Below are 24659 nucleotides of genomic sequence, written 5' to 3' on the forward strand. Positions count from 1 at the left end.
CAGTCTCAACTGATCCTACAGAGAGAGGGAGGTACAAGGTCTTGAGTGCACAAGGGCTGCTCTCACTCCTTGGATGCACTCAAGCCACTCTGCATTCTTGAGTAGACGAGTGACAGCATTTGCCCTTCTTGAGTTCACATCAACCAACGCCACATTCCTCATACATGATGCATAACTTTTGATGCTTTTTTGTTCTTAATGTGGAACTTCTTCCAGATTGGAATACTTCCTAAATGTTCTTCAGCGTCACACTGCTTCTAAAGGCAGATGAACAACGCTGCTGCTGGTGATGTTACCTGCAGCTCCGCGCGCTTCGTTGATGTACTAGGATGTGTCCCAAGTGGCCCTTTCCACAATAATTCCTACAGTTCCAAATGCACCATTTTTTACATAAACCCTTTTACATGTCCCCCTCAGAGTCTTATTTTTGGGCCGGTGTGTTCTGGTGCGAGTAGTTTTCAAAAGCACCCAATGGTCCACCTTTGTCATGCTGCTCCTTCCCACTCTGCTTCGCCCTTCACTCTCCTCGTTTGCTCCTGTCACAGGTCTATCTTTTTATATTTTAACAATATTTTTATTAACAATTGTATAACATTCTTGTAACGTGCTTCTACTCCCCAAGCACAGATTCCAAATGTGGGTGTTATTTAGAGAAGCTGTTAAAATTCAAAGCTTCGTTTGACTTTCAGTGGGGAACCAACTGAAGGATATTAGACCAGCTGTAATGGCTCATGCGGCCTGTTTGGCCTGAGCGTCCATCTTTGCTGGTCCTTTAAGAGCAAAGGTAGCTTGGCCTTGTTTGTCAAGTCCATCGGTGATTGGTCTGGAGCTTGGCTTCAGTGAAGGCCATCATTGGGCCTTGGTCTTAGTGAGTCGGTGTGGCTTCCTTTTTCAGTCTGTGAAGGGGAGACACAGTGACCTGTTCAATCGAGGTTCATGAACTTTAGTCAGCATTGAACAACTAACTAGGTCATTGTTTACTAGTGAGTGAAGTTGTTCATGTCCATGACAATGTTCTCCTGTAATCCCACACCTTGCAGGACAGCCAAACCCACAAGCCCCTCTTGTTCAGTTTTGTCTGCTCCCATTCTAATGTCGTCTCCCGCGTGCAGTCCTTTTTCTACCTACCCCCGGTGTGCAGTCTTCCCTCACCTGGCCGCGTTAGTATCTGTGCCATTTCCTATAGATGCATCTCCTCTATTACAACGCGCAGTGGATCAGAATGCACCTTGAACCGATAAGCAAACCATACTCTCAGGAGGCGCTTTCCTCAAGTAAAATCACCAGCATGCATAGGATCCTCTACCTAAGCCTGTGCTCCTGTCCATGGCTCCAGAGCAGAACTGACACATGACCATGTGCCCTCCTTCCACCCCACAAACACACTTTGGTGGTGCACAGTGCGATCGAGGAAGGCGAAGGGCCGTATTCTTGCCCAACAATGTGCTGGCTCTCACAGTGCTCCACGTTTGTGTTTAACAAGCCGGTACCCTCAGATTTGAGGCGGGCAGAATTTGGATGCATCCATGATTTGACGTCCAATCATTTGAATCCCTCCTTTCATTTCTTTATCTATGAGGGATTCTGTGTTTTAGGAGGTATCCTCACCCTAGCATGTTCCTCCTTATCTCAAAGGATCATGGTTATCAATGTTTCTTATCTCGTGTTGAGAAATGAACATATATTCTGACCTTCGAGATAGTGGATAACCTGCATCCCTGGGTTGTACCCGGCTGGTTAAATCCTCCTCTTATAGGCCAGGCTTGCATATAATAGCCTCTGTACCTGCAGCATTGATCCCTTGTCCAGGAGCCAACTCCAATCTGGGTCACCCCACTCCTTTCTTACCCACTCACCCTGGCTTCCTCACTCAAGAGAACAGTTCTTCTTGTTGCTCATCACACCTTAGAAGAGAGTTAGCCTTCCTTGAGGTGAGCTGGTGGACTACTTTATACCAGTGTGCACAAGGCAGAGCTGGACTACTTTATACCAGTGTGCACAAGGCAGAGCTGGACTACTTCATGCCAGTGGGCACGAGGCAGAGCTCTACTACTTCATGCCAGTGGGCACGGGGCAGAGCTATACTACTTCATGCCAGTGGGCACGAGGCAGAGCTCTACTACTTCATGCCAGTGGGCACGAGGCAGAGCTCTACTACTTCATGCCAGTGGGCACGAGGTAGAGCTAGATTACCTTAAATCAGTGGGCATAAGGCAGACCTAGACTTTCATGGCAGTGGGCCTGAGGCAGAAGAATTCATTCATGCCAGTGGGCACGAGGCAGAGCTCTACTACTTCATGCCAGTGGGCACAAGGCAAAGCTGGACTACTTAGTGCCTGTTGGCATGAGGCAGAGCTGAACTACTTTATATTATTGGACACTGCTAGAAATCAGGTATTTAGTTGGCAGAGGTATGCAGCCGTCCCAAGAAGGTACAACCACTCTAGTCAGAGTAAGTCAGATACACACCCTAAATTAACCGGTGCTCATCCTCCAGTAGCCTGGCACAAAACAGTCAGGCTGAACTTTAGAGGCAATCTGTAAAGTATTTGCTCAACACTTAATATAGTAAAACAGTGAAAACACCACACAATAATCCACACCAGGGTCAGAAAATTATTGCATGATTTAATGAACAAAACAAGATCAAAAAAGCAAAAATCCAATAGGTAGACCAGAGTTATGATTTTCAAAGAATATCTTGAAATATATTGCTTAGAGTCATAAAGCACCAACAGGGGCTATCTGGTCACCCTGGACCAGGTCAATTCTGAAAAGTCAAGCCAACCGTGATGGAACACGGGTCGGATACAGAAGCCACGGAGGAAGTAGTGCCTTCACGGAGAAAAGCGTAGACTTCGAGGAGCAGTCTAAGGTGATGCGTTGTCATCAATCTGAAAGGATTGTAGGTCATGCATTGGTTCTGATTTGCACAATTTTTTGGAATGTGTTGGCACCGAACCCTGGCGATGTAGGCCCTGTGTTGTAGTTGAGCCATGCTGTCAGCGCTGTGGAGTCCTCGAAGCGACAATGCATCCGCGTTGAAGGCGAATGCATCAGTTCTGACTGATGCAAAGCAGACAAAGCATGGATTCTGCAGGAAAACAGCTCAAAACCCCACTTCCAGGTACTGGACTGACACCACTTGGCAGGGTATGACTCACAGTTGGCAGAGTCCAGAGGCTGTAGCAGGGTTGAATGGAGTCTTTGATCTCCCTGAGACTTCAGAACCAGAGGCAAACGAGCAAGCCCTTGGAGTTACTTGATTCTGGGGAATTAGTGATTCAGGTCCAGTCCTTCTCACTACCAGGCAAGGTACAGCATAGCGGGAGTCCAGCAAATCCAGCAAAGTGTCAGTCCTTTCAATAACACAGTCCTTCTTCCAGGCAGAGTGTCCTCAAGTCCAGAGTGTACTGAGGTGATCGTGTCAGGGGTCCAGTACTTACACCCAGTTGTGCCTTTGAAGTGCGGGAGACTTCAAAGAGAGACCTTTGAAGTGCAGAAGGTCCCTATCCTGGCTCCAGACTCACTACAGTGGGTATGCAGCTCTTTGTGTGGGGACAGGAACAGCCATATTCGTATGCAAGAGTCAGCTCCTCCCTCCCATCCTGCCCTGGATGACTATCCGGATGTGAATGGCCCATCAGACACACCTCCGTTCCCTTTATGTGGGACTGTCTAGCGGGCATGCACAAAGCCCAGCTGTTACCCGCCCCAGACGTGTATTCAGAGACAGGCAGAGGCACAGAATAATTAAAGATAAAAATTGCCAACTTGCTAAAAGTGTTATTTTCAGACTAGCAATTTAAAATCCGACTTTACCATAAGTTGGTTTTTAAGTTGTGAGTCCAGGGACACCAGATCCGAACTATCCAGTTTGTCCCAATTGGAAATTAAATTTAGAAGATGTAATAAGCTCATCCCATTGTTAACCTATGGGAAAAATAGGCCTTGCCATAGTGAAAAACGAATGTTAGAGTTGTTCACTACCTGGACATGTAAAACTTAAAAGTACATGTCCCACTTTTTAAGTACACTGCACCCTACCCTTGGGGTGGTCTAGGGCCTACTTTAGGGGTGACTTATAGGTATTATTAGGAAGGTTTGGGTCTGGCAAGTTGGCTAACTTGCCAGGTCGAAATGGTAGTTTAAAACTGCACACACAGGCTTTACAGTGGCAGGCCTTTGCCATGTTTAAAGAGCTACTCTGGCGGGTGGCACAACCAGTGCCGCAGGCCCACTAGTAGCATTTAATTTACAGGCCCTGGGCCCATGTAGTGCACTTTACTAGGGACTTATAAATACATTCAATATTCCAATTGTGGATAAGCCAATGTTACCATGTTTTAAGCGGAGAGCACATGCACGTTAGCATTGGTTAGCAGTGGCAAAGTGCCCGGAGTCCTAAAGCCAACAAATTCAACAAAAAGGGTGAGACGAAGATAAAAAGTTTGGGGGTGACCCTGCAGAAAGGACCAGGTCCGACAGGCACGCTGCAGAGCTGGACTACTTTATATAACTGGGCACAAGGCAGTGCTGGGCTACTTAATGCCAGGGGGCACGGTGACCGAACTGAACTGCTTTATATCCGTGGACACATATCCGAACTGGGCTATTTCATGCCAGTGGACACGGCGGCAGAACTGGACTACTTCATGCCAGTGGACATGGTGGACCACTTTATATCACTGGGCACGTGGCAGAGCTAGGTGGATGTCGAGACCTCCCGTATGAGGGCATTAATCGCTATTAAAATGATCCTATTCCTCTAAATGGTTGTGCTTGGAAATTGTAGGTCCTTCAGATGTGAGGAAACTGCACACTTCTGAGGGTGTGAGGTGAAAGGATGGAGTAATGGGGGCGTGGGCTGTGCGCCAGCCTCCGAAGGGTGCTGGCCTGCACCGTGGCCAGGAGCCAAGACTGAGAAGGTGTCTGATGTCAGTGGCTCTGTAGTGCTAGCCAGCGGCCCCTGTTGTGTGATCATTCAAACATTGAACACTCTGCTCACTGCAGGCTCTGCGGGTTAAATGAAATGGAGTCGGGAGTTCTGGTGCTGAGGAAGGAGCGCCAGTGAAACCCGTCATGGAGTGTGCCTGTGCAGCTGATGGGGAGGGATGCTTTTTCTTTTTATATAAAATCTGCCATGGACTGGTTAAGATACATGGTGTGTCCACCCTCTGGTAGATAAGTTTGTAACTGTTGAGAACTAGCAAAGGTAAGGAACTGCATAATGTGTGTCTGCCCCCATAGGAAGTTATGGCTCCCTCACCTGTGTGCCCGCTGCCGCCACTCACACCCTCCCCATAATACCCATTGCCTCCCCTCTTAACCCACTGCTACCCCTGTGCACCCACGCCCTTCGTCCTGCACGTAGGGCCTCTCTTCTGCTCCCAGGGCCTCCCCTGCGCACCCGCTGCCCTCCCTCTGTGCCCACTGCCTCTCCTCTATGCCAAGGGCCTCCCCGTGCACCCGCTACCTCCCTTGTGTGCTCACCATCTCTGATCTGCGCCCACCGCCTCCCACCTGTGCGGCTGCTGCCTCCCCTGTAGGCCCAGGGTCTCTCCAATGCACCCACCGCCTCTCCTTTGCTCCCACTGCCTCCGATCTGCACCCACTGCCTACCCCCCTGTGTGCCTGCTGCCTCCCCTCTCTGTGCCCATTGCCTCCCTTGTCGGATCCCGGCCTCCCCTGTGTGCCCACTGCCTCCTCTCTGTGCCCACCACCTGCCTCCCCTCTGTACCCACTACCTGACCTGCCTCCTGTACGTGCTCTCAACCTTGGAGGCCTTTCGCCTCCCCCCGTGCCCACTGTCACCCACCTGTGCCCACCGCATCCCCCATGTGCATCTACATCCTCCCCTGTAAGCCCAGGGCCTCCCATGTGCGGCCACCGCCTCCCCTCTGCGCCCACTGCCTCCCCCCCTTTGCCCACCACCTCCCCCCTCTGCGCCCGCTGCCTCCCCTGTCGGCCCACGGCCTCCCTTCTGTGCCCATCTCCCCCCTCTGTGCCCACCGCCTCCCCGCTGTGCCCACCGCCTCCCCTCTGCGCCCACCGCCGCCTCCCTTCTGTGCCCGCCACCTCCCCTATGTGCCCGCCACCTCCCCTCTGTGCCCGCCACCTCCCCTCTGCACCTCGCCTCCCCTCTGCATCCACCTCCTCCCCTCTGCACCCGCCGCCTCCCCTCTGAACCTGATGCCTCCCCTCTGTGCCTCACTCCTCCCCTCTGAGCCTGACTCCTCCCTTCTGCGTCTGCCACCTTCCCTGTGCACCCACCTCCTCCCCTTTGGCCCACCTCCTCCCCTTTGGCCCAACTCCTCCCCTTTGGCCCAACTCCTCCCCTTTGGCCCAACTCCTCCCCTCTGCGCCCACCGCCTCCCATGTGCACCCACCGCCCCCCCCATGTGCGCCCACCGCCCCCGTGCACCCATCGCCTCCCACTGCGCCCGCCACCTCCCATTGCGCCCGCCGCCTCCCACTTCGCCCGCAGTCTCCCCTCTGCAACGGCTGCCTCCCCTCTGCCCTGCCGCCTCCCTTCTGGGCCCGCCGCCTGCTCTCCTCTGCGCCCGCCTACTCGCCTCTGCGCCCGCCTCCTCCCCTCTGCGCCCGCCTGCTCTCCTCTGCGCCCGCCTACTCGCCTCTGCGCCCGCCTCCTCCCCTCTGCGCCCGCCTCCTCCCTTCTACACCCACCGCCTCCCCTCTGTGACCCTCCACCCCCTTTGCGCCCAGCGCCTCCTGTCCACACTCACGGCCTCTTGTCCAGGGTGTTCAGACACTTGTTTTGCTTTGATGGCATCGACTTGAGCATCTACATAAACGTCTCAGCCCCATGGGTGGGGAAGGTGTCGTGGGAAAAGCGAAATCTAAAACAGAAAACCCCTCGGTGTCCAGAACTACCACTTCCCTTCAGACTTCATCCAAGCTGCGCTGTGGCCTCCCTCGTGCCTCTCCTCGCCCACCCTGGTCAGGCAGCAGAGGGTCACTGCTGGCGAGGAAGATGAGGAGGCCGAGTCAAATGCAAAAGCATTGAAATTATTACATCAAGCTGCAGTTCCACTAGTCGTTACTAGGTGTCCCTCACGAGTCAAATGCAAAAGCATTGAAATTATTACATCAAGCTGCAGTTCCACTAGTCGATACTAGGTGTCCCTCACGAGTCAAATGCAAAAGCATTGAAACCCTGAGCTGAGAGCTAATACTATAAATACTACAAAGAGCTGAACTGCAGCTTCACGAAAGGGTTATAACGCTTTTGCATTTGACTTGAGGGACACCCAGTAACGACTAGTGGAACTGCAGCTTGTTTCAATGCTTTTGCATTTGACTCGTGAGAGACACCTAGTAACGACTAGTGGAACTGCAGCTTGTTTCAATGCTTTTGCATTTGACTCGTGAGAGACACCTAGTAACGACTAGTGGAACTGCAGCTTGTTTCAATGCTTTTGCATTTGACTCGTGAGGGACACCTAGTAACGACTAGTGGAACTGCAGCTTGTTTCAATGCTTTTGCATTTGACTCGTGAGGGACACCTAGTAATGACGAGTTGAACTGCAGCTCTTTGTAGAATTATTTTGATATTGATACTATAATATTCACTGCCCACTGCTAATCTCATCCCATAATGCTTTGGTTGGGATTGTATTTTTGCCCATAATAACTGTGCTTGGGGTGGTCCTAGGAGGGTGGGACCACCACTGAATCGTTCAGCATGATATGCTTTTTGTGTTCAAGGCATCTGCTTGGTCCTCCCCCTAGGTTAGGGGGACCCCAAAATCATCACCTCTCTCATTGCCTGATATTTCAATTTCAAAGTTCACTTTTGTGATATGGTTATATGCTTTTTAACATGTAAAGTTGCTTTATCAAATCATTTGTGGTTGTAGTTTAGAAGCTGACTCCGCGTTTTGGAGGAGTGGACTATGTGTTTTTCATGGAATCCGTAGTTAACAAATCTCCGCAAACTCCGAGAGCGGAGTTCATTGCCCATTGTTAGACATTTCTTTACAGTTGACGAAGTCGACTCACTGAAGCACGTCTACGTATTGTTGCGCCGAGTGAAGGGACAGGTGTGCTTTGTAAATAGTACAGGAAAGCACCGAGTGGTATAATCTGGTAATTAACAAATAGCATATTTTTCGTGGTTTAGTGGTTCAGAATTATTCGTGGTTCAGCATTCGCGGTTTAGGAATTTGTTGTTTAGGAGGTAGTGGTTTCATCATACAACCCTCCGAACTGCAGAGAGCGCCCCAGGATAGCGCTTGTCCACTGCTCGGAGCGTCATTCATTTGCAGAGCTCGTCTTGCATAGTCCACAGCTGCCAATCAAAGCTAAGCAGATGCCGCGCGCTCTGTGAATACTTCAATATCTTATTATTTCAGCCGCTGAGCGTGAATCCCTGCAGGCTTTTTATCAGGTTAGCCTGAATGGTAATGAATGATCTGCTCGCATCGATATGAGCTCCCCTCTAATCTATTGCTTTTAGAGCCATTATTCCTGGAGCTAGACGAGGCGTTTCTGGGTGTTCTCCTGAAGACATAAGTGCTTGCCAAATCTGAAAGTGTATTTTATATTTGGGCCATTAATTTAGTCTGAATGCTCTGTCTCTTTTTCATATACAACTGCTTATATTTTGCTCCAGAGGAAGAGAGCTACATCCAGGGAAGCCCTCTGGGTGTTCACCTACCCTTGGGAGCAGGGCATAGCTTCGTGGGGGGGGGTAAAGGTGGAGGGAGGAGGTGTTACCTGGTACAGCTTGGTGTCTGTATATTTAACATACATGCAAGAGATTCTTTGAGAAAACCTGAGGATTTGGATGTGTGCTTCCATTTAGTGCTTTTGGACTAATTCGGTGCTTAGAATGCATTGAAAATACTAGCACAGCGAAAAATAGTTTTTAAAATTTCCCTGGTGTAGACCACGCCTTCCACCTCACCAAAACACAGAAGGCAGGCCCCAGACCCCACAGAGCGAGCTTTGAGGACACCCAGGTGCATCACTCCTGTTGGGGGATCACCCCAGCACTGGTGGGGCACTGCACCAAAGAAGGCAATCTTCAACCACATATCAGACAACAAAACAATTTAAAGAGGGTCCAAGGGATATATAGTTTAAAGACCCGTACCTGATTATTATCCCCAGCTACTTCGATATATATATAACACAAGAAAACAGAGGGTCTGCCAAATCTATTATATGGCTTCACTGTCAAACCGAGTTACCAAAATCACGGAGCGTATAAATCGCATGGAGACAACGTGTTATAATGAAGAGTGAACACTGTGTATAGAAAGACCCAACACCATTCGAAAGACCACACTCTTTGCTGAAACTGTGGTTGTGTGTAGCGCCTCCTGCGGTTATCTCAGGGGACTTGCCTTGCTGCTCTGCCTTGGCTACCAGCGGTGAGCCAAGGACCCTTAGGGGAATCTCTGACAAAATAGTCCCTCCAAGGCCACTTTCCTACGGCTAGTCATTTCACAAGCAGGATTGGTGAAATGACTATTCCCTCACAAAATAAATTGATTGCGATACATGACGCGAGTGGCCACAATGCGGCTATCGCCTCACTTAAAATATGTGACTGCACCAAAACCTTTCCCGTCACTTACTAGAAAACGCCCAAACTTGTGACATCCTGACTAGTCGAACTGATTGGCCTATATTGCTTGAGGGGCGGGGCTTATGATACTGTTTAACCCCTTCGACGCTCATGACGAGCTCAGCTCGTCATGAGGTACGCCTGTCGTACGCTCATGACGAGCTGAGCTCGTCATGTAACGCGTTTTTTTAAAAAACTCAGCGCACAGCGGGAAAAACCGCCGCGTGCATTAGGTTAAAGTTTAAAATTGGCAGAACCATTCAGCGGCAGTAACGGACATGCAAAACAGAAATGCTTCGAAAACATAGGCCCTGATTTAGATCGTGGTGGGCGGGTTACTCATCACTACGGTGACGGGTGACCTGTCCGACGTATAATAAATCCCATTATATCCTATGGGATTTATATTTCAGCAGACTGAATATCTGTCATCATTGTGACGGAGTAACCTGTCCAGCAAGTTCTAAATCAGGCCCGTGGTCTCATAACGGCTTCTCAGTGTATGTAAAGCAGCCGTCTGTTTGTCTCTGTTATGAGACAGGCAGGGCTGCATTGTGGGATCTTTGGCGGAGACGGATGCAACCCAATTGGAAATTACACTTAGAAGATGTCATAAGCTAATCCCATCGTTAACCTATGGGGAAAATAGGCCTTTTCCTTAGTGAAAAACGAATGTTCGAGTTGTTCACTACATGGTCATGTAAAACTTAATAGTACATGTCTCACTTTTTAAATACACTGCACCCTGCCCTTGGGGCGGTCTAGGGCCTACTTTAGGGGTGACTTGTAGGTAATACAAAGGGAGGTTTGGGTCTGGTAAGTGGGTTAACTTGCCAGGTAGAAATGGTAGTTTAAAACTGCACACACAGGCTTTACAGTGGCAGGCCTTAGACAGGTTTAAAGAGCTACTCAAGTGGGTGCTACAAACCGTGCAGCAGGCCCACTAGTAGCATTTAATTTACAGGTTCTGGGCTCATATATTGCACTTTACTAGGGACTTATAAATAAATTCAATATTCCAATTGTGGATAAGCCAATGTTACCATGTTTTAAGCAGAGAGCACATGCACTTTAACATTGGTTAGCAGTGGCAAAGTGCCCAGAGTCCTAAAGTCAATACATTCAACAAAAAGGGTAAGACGAAGGCAAACCGTTTGGGTGTGACCCTGCAGAAAGGACCAGGTCCAACAGACATAAGGCAGAGCTAGACTACTTTATATAACTGGGCACAAGGCAGTGCTGGGCTACTTAATGCCAGTGGGCACGGTGACAGAACGGATGTGCCAACTGCTTCACATCAGTTGGCACATCCGAACTGGGCTACTTCATGCCAGTGAACATGGTGGCACAGGTGGATCACTTTACATCACTGGGCACGTGGCAGAGCTAGGTGGATGTCAAGAGACATCACATATGAGGGCATTAATAGCTATTAAAATGATCCTATTCCTCTAGATGGTTGTGCTTGGAAATTGTAGGTCCTTGAGATGTGAGGAAACTGCACACTTCTGAGGGTGTGAGAGGAAAGGATGGAGTAATGGGGGCATGGACTGTGTGCCAGTCTCCGAAGGGTGCTGGCCTGCACCGTGGCCAGGAGCCAAGACTGAGAAGGCGTCGGCTGTCAGTGGCTCTGTCGTGTGATCATTCAAACATTGAACACTCAGCTCACTGCAGACTCTGCGGGTTAAATGAAATGGAATCAGGGGTTCTGGTGCTGAGGAAGTTGTGCCAGAGACACCTACCATGGAGTGTGCCAGTGCAGCTGATGAGGAGGGATGCTTTTTCTTTTTGTGAAATCTGCCACTGGCTGGTTAAGATACATTGGATACATAGGTTATGCACCCGCTGGTAGATACGTTTGTAACTCCATCCCTGCTAATATTCCGTAAACAACTCAAGACGTGGTTGTTTGACCAATAGTTAGGAAGCTTCAGTTGGTTCTCCTGGATATTGACCTATGCCCTTAGCCAGCGCCGAGACACCTACGGGTATTCGCCGCGTTTAAAAAATGACAATAAATAAATAAATTGAGAACTAGGAACGGTAAGGTACCGCATAATGTGTGTCTGCCTCCTATAGGAAGTTATGGCTCTCTCCCCTGTGTGCCCACTGCCGACACTCACACCCTCCTAAAAGTACCCATGCCTCCCCTCTAAACCCACTGCATCCCCTGTGCACCCACAGCTTCACCTGTGCACCCACGGCCTCCCTTCTGTGTCAGCTGCCTCCCAGTTCATTCATTGCCTCCCTTGTGTACCCACTCTCTTCGTCATGCACGTAGGGCCTCCCTTCTGCTCCCAGGGCCTCCCCTGCGCACCCGCTGCCCTGCCTCTGTGCCCACTGCCTCTCCTCTATGCCAAGGGCCTCCCCTATGCACCCGCTACCTCCCTTGTGTGCCCGCCGTCTCCGATCTGCGCCCACTGCCTCCCACCTGTGCGGCTGCTGACTCCCCTGAAGGCGCAGGGTCTCCCCAATGCAGCGCCTCTCCTTTGTGCCCACTGCCTCCGATCTGCACCCACTGCCTACCCCCCTGTGTGCCTGCTGCCTCCCCTCTCTGTGCCCAGTGCCTCCTGTCTGTGCCCACCACCTGCCTCCCCTCTGTACCCACCACCTGCCTCCCCTCTGTACCCACCACCTGCCTTCCCTCTGTACCCACCACCTGCCTCCCCTCTGTACCCACCACCTGCCTCCCCTCTGTACCCACCACCTGCCTCCGCTCTGTACCCACCACCTGCCTCCCCTCTGTACCCACCACCTGCCTCCTCTCTGTACCCATCACCTGCCTCCTATACGTGCTCTCAACCTTTGAGGCCTTTCGCCTGCCCCGTGCCCACCTTCACCGTCTGTGCCCACTGCATCCCACCTGTGCATCCTCATCCTCCCCTGTTAGCCCAGGGCCTCCCATGTGAAGCCACGGCCTCCCCTCTGCGCCCACTGCCTCCCACCCTTCGACCACCACCTCTGTGCCGCTGCCTCCCCTGTCGGCCCACCACCTCCCCTCTGCGCTCACCACATCCCCTCTGCACCCATCGCATCCCCTCTGTGCCCACCTCCACTATGCACCCACTGCCTCCCCTCTGTGCTCGCTGCCTCCCCTGTGCCCGTCGCCTCACGTCTGTGCCCGCCACCTCCCCATTGTGCCTGCTGCCTCCCTTCTGTGCCTGCTGCCTCCCTTCTGTGCCTGCTGCCTCCCTTCTGTGCCTGCTGCCTCCCTTCTGTGCCTGCTGCCTCCCTTCTGTGCCTGCTGCCTCCCTTCTGTGCCTGCTGCCACCCCTCTGAGCCTGACCGCTCCCCTCTGAGCCTGACCGCTCCCCTCTGAGCCTGACCGCTCCCCTCTGAGCCTGACCGCTCCCCTCTGAGCCTGACTCCTCCCCTCTGAGCCTGACTCCTCCCCTCTGAGCCTGACTCCTGTCCGACGTATAATAAATCCCATTATATCCTATGGGATTTATATTTCAGCAGACTGAATATCTGTCATCATTGTGACGGAGTAACCTGTCCAGCAAGTTCTAAATCAGGCCCGTGGTCTCATAACGGCATCTCAGTGTATGTAAAGCAGCCGTCTGTTTGTCTCTGTTATGAGACAGGCAGGGCTGCATTGTGGGATCTTTGGCGGAGACGGATGCAACCAGTGGATGTGCTCGGCCGGCAGGGAGCGCTCCGAGGATACTGTCCGCCTCTTTTTTTATGCAGGCTCCTGAATTTGACTGTGTTGTTTTTCATAATAGATGTTAGAACTTCTATTTTAATGCAGCACTTGAAATGATTCAGCTGTTCCTGCAAGACAAAAGTAAAATGTTCATATAATTACCATGTCGCCCAGTAATAGAAAATTACTGCTTTTTAAAAATGTACACGGTCTTAAATGCTGGGAGAAGAGGAGTTCTATTCAATTGCTTTTAATATAATTTAATACAATTGCACCTAACTTTGCCTAATGAAGGCCGCTGCATGCAAAGCCTGCGCGCGCGGAGTCTGCACCGCTCGCAAGAAGTGCTTCTGATGGATCGCTTCCCCTGCCTCCGCTAATAATACGCTGAAGTGCGCTGCTGGCCATGGCGGCTGGAAGCGGGCCATGTGCTATTGTTCGTGACATTGTAACGACACTTAGAGCACATTTACTAATGGACGGTTAACCTTCCTTCTTCAGGGCCACTTTCCTAATGTGTAATCTGGGAACATCTTGGGAGCCCTTACTTGAAACAACCTTGGGAAGGAAGGTCTGACTTACACTGAGTTATCCTTTGTGGAGTATGGAAGGCAGGCTGCTCTCAAATACCATTAACCTGTATCACCTATAGGATTTGTTTTACTTGAAGTAAATTGTTAATTGATGGTGTTAAAGCGGTAGGTGTTAAATAGAACTCCTTCCATTGTCTGCATGGGTGCCGCAGGAAAGGCTTAACAAGTCTATGTCCGGCTATAGTCTAAAGTATGTAACTGGGCGAGGCCCTTCACGTAGGGTAGAGTCTAAAGTATGTAACTGGGTGAGGCCCTTCACGTAGGGTAGAGTCTAAAGTATGTAACTGGGCGAGGCCCTTCACGTAGGGTAGAGTCTAAAGTATGTAACTGGGTGAGGCCCGTCATGTAGGGTAGAGTCTAAAGTATGTAACTGGGTGAGGCCCGTCATGTAGGGTAGAGTCTAAAGTACGTAACTGGGTGAGGCCCTTCACGTAGGGTAGAGTCTAAAGTACGTAACTGGGTGAGGCCCTTCACGTAGGGTAGAGTCTAAAGTACGTAACTGGGTGAGGCCCTTCACGTAGGGTAGAGTCTAAAGTATGTAACTGGGCGAGGCCCTTCACGTAGGGTAGAGTCTAAAGTATGTAACTGGGTGAGGCCCGTCATGTAGGGTAGAGTCTAAAGTATGTAACTGGGCGAGGCCCTTCACGTAGGGTAGAGTCTAAAGTATGTAACTGGGTGAGGCCCGTCATGTAGGGTAGAGTCTAAAGTACGTAACTGGGTGAGGCCCTTCACGTAGGGTAGAGTCTAAAGTACGTAACTGGGTGAGGCCCTTCACGTAGGGTAGAGTCTAAAGTATGTAACTGGGCGAGGCCCTTCACGTAGGGTAGAGTCTAAAGTATGTAACTGGGTGAGGCCCGTCATGTAGGGTAGAGTCTAAAGTACGTAACTGGGTGAGGCCCTTCACGTAGGGTAGAGTCTAAAGTACGTAACTGGGTGAGGCCCTTCACGTAGGGTAGAGTCTAAAGTACGTAACTGGGTGAGGCCCTTCACGTAGGGTAGAGTCTAAAGTACGTAACTGGGTGAGGCCCTTCACGTAGGGTAGAGTCTAAAGTATGTAACTGGGTGAGGCCCTTCACGTAGGGTAGAGTCTAAAGTACGTAACTGGGTGAGGCCCTTCACGTAGGGTAGAGTCTAAAGTACGTAACTGGGTGAGGCCCTTCACGTAGGGTAGAGTCTAAAGTACGTAACTGGGTGAGGCCCTTCACGTAGGGTAGAGTCTAAAGTATGTAACTGGGTGAGGCCCGTCATGTAGGGTAGAGTCTAAAGTACGTAACTGGGTGAGGCCCTTCACGTAGGGTAGAGTCTAAAGTATGTAACTGGGTGAGGCCCTTCACGTAGGGTAGAGTCTAAAGTACGTAACTGGGTGAGGCCCTTCACGTAGGGTAGAGTCTAAAGTATGTAACTGGGTGAGGCCCTTCAGGTAGGGTAGAATCTAAAGTATGTAACTGGGTGAGGCCCTTCACGTAGGCTAGAGTCTAAAGTATGTAACTGGGCGAGGCCCTTCAGGTAGAGTCGAAAGGATGTAACTGGGTGAGGCCCTTCACGTAGGCTAGAGTCTAAAGTATGTAACTGGGCGAGGCCCTTCACGTAGGGTAGAGTCTAAAGTATGTAACTGGGTGAGGCCCTTCACGTAGGGTAGAGTCTAAAGTACGTAACTGGGTGAGGCCCTTCACGTAGGGTAGAGTCTAAAGTATGTAACTGGGCGAGGCCCTTCACGTAGGGTAGAGTCTAAAGTATGTAACTGGGTGAGGCCCGTCATGTAGGGTAGAGTCTAAAGTACGTAACTGGGTGAGGCCCTTCACGTAGGGTAGAGTCTAAAGTACGTAACTGGGTGAGGCCCTTCACGTAGGGTAGAGTCTAAAGTACGTAACTGGGTGAGGCCCTTCACGTAGGGTAGAGTCTAAAGTACGTAACTGGGTGAGGCCCTTCACGTAGGGTAGAGTCTAAAGTATGTAACTGGGTGAGGCCCTTCACGTAGGGTAGAGTCTAAAGTACGTAACTGGGTGAGGCCCTTCACGTAGGGTAGAGTCTAAAGTACGTAACTGGGTGAGGCCCTTCACGTAGGGTAGAGTCTAAAGTACGTAACTGGGTGAGGCCCTTCACGTAGGGTAGAGTCTAAAGTATGTAACTGGGTGAGGCCCGTCATGTAGGGTAGAGTCTAAAGTACGTAACTGGGTGAGGCCCTTCACGTAGGGTAGAGTCTAAAGTATGTAACTGGGTGAGGCCCTTCACGTAGGGTAGAGTCTAAAGTACGTAACTGGGTGAGGCCCTTCACGTAGGGTAGAGTCTAAAGTATGTAACTGGGTGAGGCCCTTCAGGTAGGGTAGAATCTAAAGTATGTAACTGGGTGAGGCCCTTCACGTAGGCTAGAGTCTAAAGTATGTAACTGGGCGAGGCCCTTCAGGTAGAGTCGAAAGGATGTAACTGGGTGAGGCCCTTCACGTAGGCTAGAGTCTAAAGTATGTAACTGGGCGAGGCCCTTCACGTGGGGCCAGAGTCTAAATTATGTAACTGGGTGAGGCCCTTCACCTAGGGTAGAGTCTAAAGTATGTAACTGGGCGAGGCCCTTCACATAGGGTAGAGTCTAAAGTATGTAACTGGGTGAGGCCCTTCAGGTAGGGTAGAATCTAAAGTACGTAACTGGGTGAGGCCCTTCACGTAGGGTAGAGTCTAAAGTATGTAACTGGGTGAGGCCCTTCACATAGGGTAGAGTCTAAAGTATGTAACTGGGTGAGGCCCTTCACCTACGGCAGAGTCTAAAGTATGTAACTGGGTGAGGCCCTTCACCTAGGGTAGAATCTAAAGTATGTAACTGGGTGAGGCCCTTCAGGTAGGGTAGAATCTAAAGTACGTAACTGGGTGAGGCCCTTCACGTAGGGTAGAGTCTAAAGTATGTAACTGGGTGAGGCCCTTCACATAGGGTAGAGTCTAAAGTATGTAACTGGGTGAGGCCCTTCACATAGGGTAGAGTCTAAAGTATGTAACTGGGTGAGGCCCTTCACATAGGGTAGAGTCTAAAGTATGTAACTGGGCGAGGCCCGTCATGTAGGGTAGAGTCTAAAGTATGTAACTGGGCGAGGCCCTTCACATAGGGTAGAGTCTAAAGTATGTAACTGGGTGAGGCCCTTCAGGTAGGGTAGAGTCCCAAGTATGTAACTGGGTGAGGCCCTTCACATAGGGTAGAATCTAAAGTATGTAACTGGGTGAGGCCCTTCAGGTAGGGTAGAGTCCCAAGTATGTAACTGGGTGAGGCCCTTCACCTAGGGTAGAGTCTAAAGTATGTAACTGGGCGAGGCCCTTCAGGTAGGGTAGAATCTAAAGTACGTAACTGGGTGAGGCCCTTCACGTAGGGTAGAGTCTAAAGTATGTAACTGGGTGAGGCCCTTCAGGTAGGGTAGAATCTAAAGTATGTAACTGGGTGAGGCCCTTCAGGTAGGGTAGAATCTAAAGTACGTAACTGGGTGAGGCCCTTCACGTAGGGTAGAGTCTAAAGTATGCAACTGGGTGAGGCCCTTCACATAGGGTAGAGTCTAAAGTATGTAACTGGGTGAGGCCCTTCACATAGGGTAGAGTTTAAAGTATGTAACTGGGTGAGGCCCTTCACATAGGGTAGAGTCTAAAGTATGTAACTGGGTGAGGCCCGTCATGTAGGGTAGAGTCTAAAGTATGTAACTGGGCGAGGCCCTTCACATAGGGTAGAGTCTAAAGTATGTAACTGGGTGAGGCCCTTCAGGTAGGGTAGAGTCCCAAGTATGTAACTGGGTGAGGCCCTTCACATAGGGTAGAATCTAAAGTATGTAACTGGGTGAGGCCCTTCAGGTAGGGTAGAGTCCCAAGTATGTAACTGGGTGAGGCCCTTCACCTAGGGTAGAGTCTAAAGTATGTAACTGGGCGAGGCCCTTCAGGTAGGGTAGAATCTAAAGTACGTAACTGGGTGAGGCCCTTCACGTAGGGTAGAGTCTAAAGTATGTAACTGGGTGAGGCCCTTCAGGTAGGGTAGAATCTAAAGTATGTAACTGGGTGAGGCCCTTCAGGTAGGGTAGAATCTAAAGTACGTAACTGGGTGAGGCCCTTCACGTAGGGTAGAGTCTAAAGTATGTAACTGGGTGAGGCCCTTCACATAGGGTAGAGTCTAAAGTATGTAACTGGGTGAGGCCCTTCACATAGGGTAGAGTCTAAAGTATGTAACTGGGTGAGGCCCTTCACATAGGGTAGAGTCTAAAGTATGTAACTGGGTGAGGCCCGTCATGTAGGGTAGAGTCTAAAGTATGTAACTGGGCGAGGCCCTTCACATAGGGTAGAGTCTAAAGTATGTAACTGGGTGAGGCCCTTCAGGTAGGGTAGAGTCCCAAGTATGTAACTGGGTGAGGCCCTTCACATAGGGTAGAATCTAAAGTATGTAACTGGGTGAGGCCCTTCAGGTAGGGTAGAGTCCCAAGTATGTAACTGGGTGAGGCCCTTCACCTAGGGTAGAGTCTAAAGTATGTAACTGGGTGAGGCCCTTCACATAGGGTAGAGTCTAAAGTATGTAACTGGGCGAGGCCCTTCACATAGGGTAGAATCTAAAGTATGTAACTGGGTGAGGCCCTTCAGGTAGGGTAGAGTCCCAAGTATGTAACTGGGTGAGGCCCTTCAGGTAGGGTAGAGTCTAAAGGATGTAACTGGGCGAGGCCCTTCACATAGGGTAGAATCTAAAGGATGTAACTGGGTGAGGCCCTTCACGTAGGCTAGAGTCTAAAGTATGTAACGGGGCTTGGCCCTTCACCTAGGGTTGAGTTTAAAGTATGTAACTGGGTGAGGCCCTTCACATAGGGTAGAGTCTAAAGTATGTAACCGGGCGAGGCCCTTCACCTAGGGTTGAGTTTAAAGTATGTAACTGGGTGAGGCCCTTCGCCTAGGCTAGAGTCTAAAGCTGTGGTTCCCAAACTGTGTGCCGTGGCTCCCTGGGGAGCTGTCAAACCTAGCCGCGGGAGCCGAGCACCAAGCACTTTAATGCATTTATTGTTGAAGAGTCTGTTGACTTCAGTTGAACTAATAAGACTTAAACGCATGATGTTGCTGATTTCTAAGTGATATGCCTAAAGCTGTATATTTAGGTGTAAACAAAGCTTAATTGATGGTCTGTCCAGGGAGATGACCTCCATATTTCACTGGATCCCCACATTCCAACACTCCCAAAGTAAGCCGAAGACGCCTGATTTATTTTGTTAGACTTGTTAATAGTTTCGTTTTTCTCCAAATGCATTTTACAAAATGCAAGTTATCAGGAAAGTACAGTTGTCTTGTCTATTAAATTCACTAAGTATTATTAAGTATTGACATTTGTACTTTAATCATAGGTACTTCCAGTGCACATTTCTTTCAGTACACACACGTTTCCAGACAGGCCTGGTCTCTCCTTGAGCACAGGGAAGTAGAACACCATATACAGCATAATGCCAACATTTGAAAGCAAGAAAGGGACGTTTAAAAAAAAAAATAGGAGAAATGTATTTTACTTGCATTGATGTGGAGGGAATTTTAGGGAGGAGACAGCAACAAAAAAAGCTGTATGTGCTTTAGAAATCGTGAGTCACCCTGCTGAGACAGGTGTGTTGGGACGTATGACATGGGTAGAAATGGAAGTGAATGCAAATATTCTTCAAGCGCATGAACACTTTGGCAATTGGGTCTACATGCATATGGGTGCTATCGAGCACTGTAAGTGGGATAACAAAGTTTTAGAGGGTACTCAAAGAAGTGTAACTAGGAATATTTTTTTAGAGACGCTGCCTTAGTAATAAGAAACACCCTGTGCATATGATTATAATACCTTCATCAACTTCATCCCAATTATTTCCAGGGAGAAAAATACAAGTACTCCCGAGGCCGGGCTTCCCTCACCTGCTCCCTCCAAAAACAAGCATTTACAATGCAATAGGTCTCGCAGCATTAAAGTTTGAGCTATTGGCATTGTATATTACAATGTGTTGCATTCATTTGTTATCAAACTCTGAATTGTTTTATAAAGATGATTTGCAAACTGTCAAATGTTGCTGAATAGTAAGCAACATTGTGAATAATATTGTTTGCTAGTCATTCTTGGGTACCAGAGTACTTCACTTGAGGCAGAGGTATTATCTTTAGACTACAGGTGCCGGTGCCGCTTGAGCTAGAAACAGGGCCAGACACTCACTACTCTGCACTCACTACTCACCACTCACTACTCTACTCACTTCTCACTACTCACTACTCACCACTCACCACTCACTACTCACTACTCTGCACTCACTACTCACTACTCTACTCACTACTCACTACTCTACTCACTACTCACTACTCTGCACTCACTACTCACTACTCTACTCACCACTCACTACTCTACTCACTACTCACTACTCACTACTCTACTCACTACTCACTACTCTACTCACTACTCACTACTTTACTCACTACTCACTACTCTACTCACTACTTTACTCACTACTCACTACTCTACTCACTACTTTACTCACTACTCACTACTCTACTCACTACTCTGCACTCACTACTCACTACTCTGCACTCATTACTCACTACTCTGCACTCACTACTCACTACTCTGCACTCACTACTCACTACTCTACTCACTACTCTACTCACTACTCTACTCACTACTCTACTCACTACTCTACTCACTACTTTACTCACTACTCTACTCACTACTCTGCACTCACTACTCACTACTCACTACTCTCTACTCTCTACTCACTACTCTCTACTCTACTCACTACTCTGCACACTCACTCTGCACTCACTACTCAGCACACTCACTCTGCACTCACTACTCTGCACTCACTACTCACTTACTACTTTTTAGTTCCATCTTTAGTGCCCTTTAGTATTCGGTGGTTCTGTGCTACAAGGGTAAGAACACCGCCTTCATTGTTTGAGTCAGGCTAGCCTTAAAACTTTAAGAGCCTGAGCTCCTAACATATCTTCACTAAAGGGTCGGGTCTGGTATATCACAAGCTGAGGGGTCCGTTTTCTAGAGGTACGCGTGGTGGCTTGGGTACGATTTGCGATGGGCAACGTTTTATTAACTTACGAGAGTAGCGTCACCAAGTTTTAAAATGTTAATACCCCCAGGGCGAGACGTTTCTACTCCTTCACGCCGACAACTCTTTGGTACCCCGAGGGTGTCAACTAGAGCTCAATTCTGTTTTTCGTGAGAAGTCCTGCCCCCTCGTGCTTCTGTCAGTCAGGCCCTCGAGCGCGCTCTCGTTTCTCCTCCCTCCTCCCCTTACCTCCTCCCGCAAGCTCGGCCCCTGCCTCCCACCGCTTTCCTCGGCAAGCCGCTCGGTGGCGCCCCCTGCAGTCGGTGGAAGCGCACTGCAGCTGCCCCACTCCCCGCGCCTCTCGATGTGAGCCTCCCGGCGGAGCTCGCTCGCTCTCCCGGTTCCATTTCCGTGGGATCTGTTCCTTCTCCACATCTGAGCGCGCATCCGGCTCGGCGCCGCTGGAAAGGTAAAGCCGCAGCCGGAGCTTGGGAGGGAGCTGGGCTGGTGTTCGGGGAGCAGGGAGAGAAGGGTGCTTGGTACCGAGGTAGCTAAACGCTGACCAACATAACTGCCCCTTGTTAAACGAGAAATGCATCGTTTATGTGAAGCTCCTCCAAGCAATAATGTTTGGCAGAGCCATAAAGTGCAGCTTGTATGCGCGTGTGTGTATGTGTGCGGGGGGAGGGGGGAGGGGGAGTCTCTCTGTATGTATGTATGTGCGTGGCCGCTTGTGTGTGTGTATGCGCATGCGTGTGTGCTTCCCAGGAGACAGCGCCTGGCCGCAGCGCTCGTGCGCGTGTCAGTTTCGAATCGCCTCCAAGGCGATGCGCGCGGCCAGGAGTGTCTCCTGGGAAGCAGACACTGCCACAATAAGTTCTCGGCGGAGACGCGATTCGCGCGGCTAGCCGAGACCTAATAAACAGTGGGGAGCCTCGGGCTTTGGCCAATGGGTCAAGGGAGCCGCGGGTAGAAAGTTTGAGAACCACTGGTCCTTCACGTAAGACTGAGAGTAAGTCTCAGGTGAAGAGGTTCAATTCTATAGCCTAATTGCAAAGACTATAACTCTGTAGGGCTGTGTTTACCTGGATCTACAGCTAGTTTTAATATCATACCTTTATTTTTATTTCTCTTTAGGAAACATCAACCGCTGCTTTTTGAACAAATACTTCTTCCTGCTGGCGGGAATCCAGGGTGCGACGCTGCTGCTGTTCCTCATAGTGTCAGTGCGGTTCGAGCGCCAGAGGTCTAGGGCTGGCCGACACACCACCAATGGAAGGACCTGACCCCAAGAGCAGCTCCAGAGCTCATCTATGCAATAACGATTGATGGTGCACCGATGAAATGCGGACTAGCGCATCAGCCACATCGGGACTCTCAGCCCCTCGGTGACGTAAAGTCTGGCTGTGGATTCCTGAATCAACGGAAGATATTCAAATATTTTCTTGGCCTCAACCTGTGGATTTTAGCACATTCTGCACCTGTGATCCGAGCTACCTTCCTTTATCCTGATTTGTTACCGGCTAAGTGCCCGACTTGCTTAAAGACAATTTTGCACTATTTCCTCCTCAAGAAGGTCATTCGCTGGGCATTCTAGTTCCCTCCACCTGGCGTACCATGGAAGTGTTATGCCTTTACTCTGTGTTTATGGTATGAAATTGCTTCATCAGTCTGAATTTTCTTTTCAACAATTTAACTACATATGACGGGTTATTTCTCATAGTTTTAGAACCATGCGATGGTTTGATACATATGTACTATATTTTATTATTCTATAGAATTCAAGATAATCATAGTCTCCTGTGTTTTTTGTGTGTGATGATACAGAACCCTTTCTGACTGAGAATTAGTCTTCCGTTACCCCAACTTGTGCTTTTCTAGAGGCGCATATTCCTGCCCCAAGCATCTATTACTGGTATGTATAGACTGCAGTTCCATTACGAGGTGTGCTCCAGGCGGTTGAATGGTTGAATTCGGCTAGAGACCGCTTGAGGAAAGAGGTAGAGGGGATTCCACAGCTTCTGGAACCACACCGATGTTCTCATAAGCACCATTTTAAATATGATCACTGTTCTACTTTGTTGCCATAGTTTGGCAAGGGCTTGTGATATATTGTGTTGTGTAATGTTGAGGTCTCCATCGTTCCCACCAAATCAACACAGTATTTTTGGCTCTTATATAGGGCTGAAATACCTGTTCGCATACCAATGCTTGTTAGGATATACTGCATCAGCCATGCTTTGAAGACGTAGATCTTTGCTGTTACTATGTCCGGAGATGATGGTCTTTCACCAATTGAGTTCATATAGGGTTTATCCTAAACAATAACACCGTTACCAGTATTCAGTGTCCCTTGTTTGTCCTCCCTTTTGTAGTGTGCATCACGCCTGGCGGGGTGAAATGATGTAGCTATACCGGTGTTCTGGGACTCAAAATGAGTCTGCCAGTCATGTTTTTTAATCCCTAGGAGTAGACATTTAAGTCAAGTTCTACTCACTCCTTAGATCTCGTTCAGTAGGGGTAGGGTGATACAGGCAGGGGAGGCGGGACCGATGAAACAGGCAGGGGAGGCGGGACCGATGAAACAGGCAGGGGAGGTGGGACCGATGATACATGCAGGGGAGGTGGGACCGATGATACAGGCAGGAGAGGTGGGACCGACTCTGCCCAAGTTGGACCATTGACCAGTAATAGATTGTTCAACATTGGTCAGTAAGCCTTCCCATTGGTTCAGTCCCAGGGGGGGAAGAATCCTGGAGCACACTCATGGATCTTCTCCTTCACCATTTTCCTTATCAAGGGTTTTGGGGTATTTTGATATTTTTTCTCTAGGTTAGTCTGCGAGACGTAGCCCCTTACTGTAGCACATTACGTACAATTATGTAAAAAAAAATGAAGAATTGTATTGTAAACTAATTTGTCTCTGAAGTCAATGTTACTGACCGTACTTTTGCCGTCTTGTGTTTTTAACAGTTTGTTTTTTCTGTTTCATTAAGCGGATAAAAAAAATCCTAATGTATCGAATGCATATTTGTTCATGAATTAAAGTGCCTTCAGTTACTGGTTTGGCTGTAGACTAAGAGTTTGGGGTTTGTGAGTTTCAGAAGAAAGACGTGACTTTCATCTCTTAGATTGTATTTATTCACCTGGAGAATTTAACCCTTATCCCTGTAAAAGTATTTTCAAGCTTTCTGATGGATAGAAAACTTATTTTGAAATAAAAATTGTCAAATTGTAATGTTTGCTCTTTCCTGCGATTTATTTCAAATGTCGGACAAGAGACACACAGATGTTTCTGTGACTAGCGTCTTTATTTTGACTGGGTTCCTACTTGTGAGTTTTCAAACTCAAATCAATCATGAGAAACGTTTTGGGGAATCAGACTGGTGTAATGTATTATCTACAGCAGTGGTTCCCAAACTTTTGACTGGTGAGGACACCCACTGAATCACTACTGGAAGCCGGGGACCCCCAAGCAATTTGTACAATTTAAATTTCTTTATAAAAACGCCTTTTGAAGCAGAGGCAATTTCAAGAGGGAGACAGCCTGAATTGGGTCTATTGGCATGGACATGTATGCATACAGCAGTGTATTATTAAGTGGTACCCAAGGGCTTGTGGAAAGTGAGCAATCGGACAGCAGCACGAAAATCCTACTGCTGATCCTGGCTGCATCTATTTGTACCTGCCTGCCAAGTAACGATAACCTATACACATGTGCCTTTCAACGCTTTATTGCTTTTATTGTATTGCCTGTATTTTCATTGTTGTCTGTGACTGCTGTTGTCTGTCTTCCCCCGCTGCC

At 49.2% G+C, this 24659-nt stretch overlaps 1 protein-coding gene across 1 annotated transcript in view; it reads left to right on the forward strand.

Annotated features, from left to right (window-relative positions):
- The window catches only part of SLC15A4 (solute carrier family 15 member 4), a 284700-nt gene extending 260608 nt beyond the window's left edge, over window positions 1-24092 (forward strand). Inside the window, exon 9 of the mRNA XM_078668020.1 lies at window positions 21992-24092. Coding sequence (XP_078524146.1) covers window positions 21992-22140 — 149 coding nt within the window. The 3' untranslated portion in view covers window positions 22141-24092. The remainder of the gene's footprint in view (window positions 1-21991) is intronic.
- Window positions 24093-24659: the final 567 nt, after the last annotated feature.

The sequence above is a fragment of the Lissotriton helveticus genome, chromosome 11, assembly GCF_964261635.1.
Source record: "Lissotriton helveticus chromosome 11, aLisHel1.1, whole genome shotgun sequence".
Classification (NCBI taxonomy): Eukaryota; Metazoa; Chordata; class Amphibia; order Caudata; family Salamandridae; genus Lissotriton; species Lissotriton helveticus.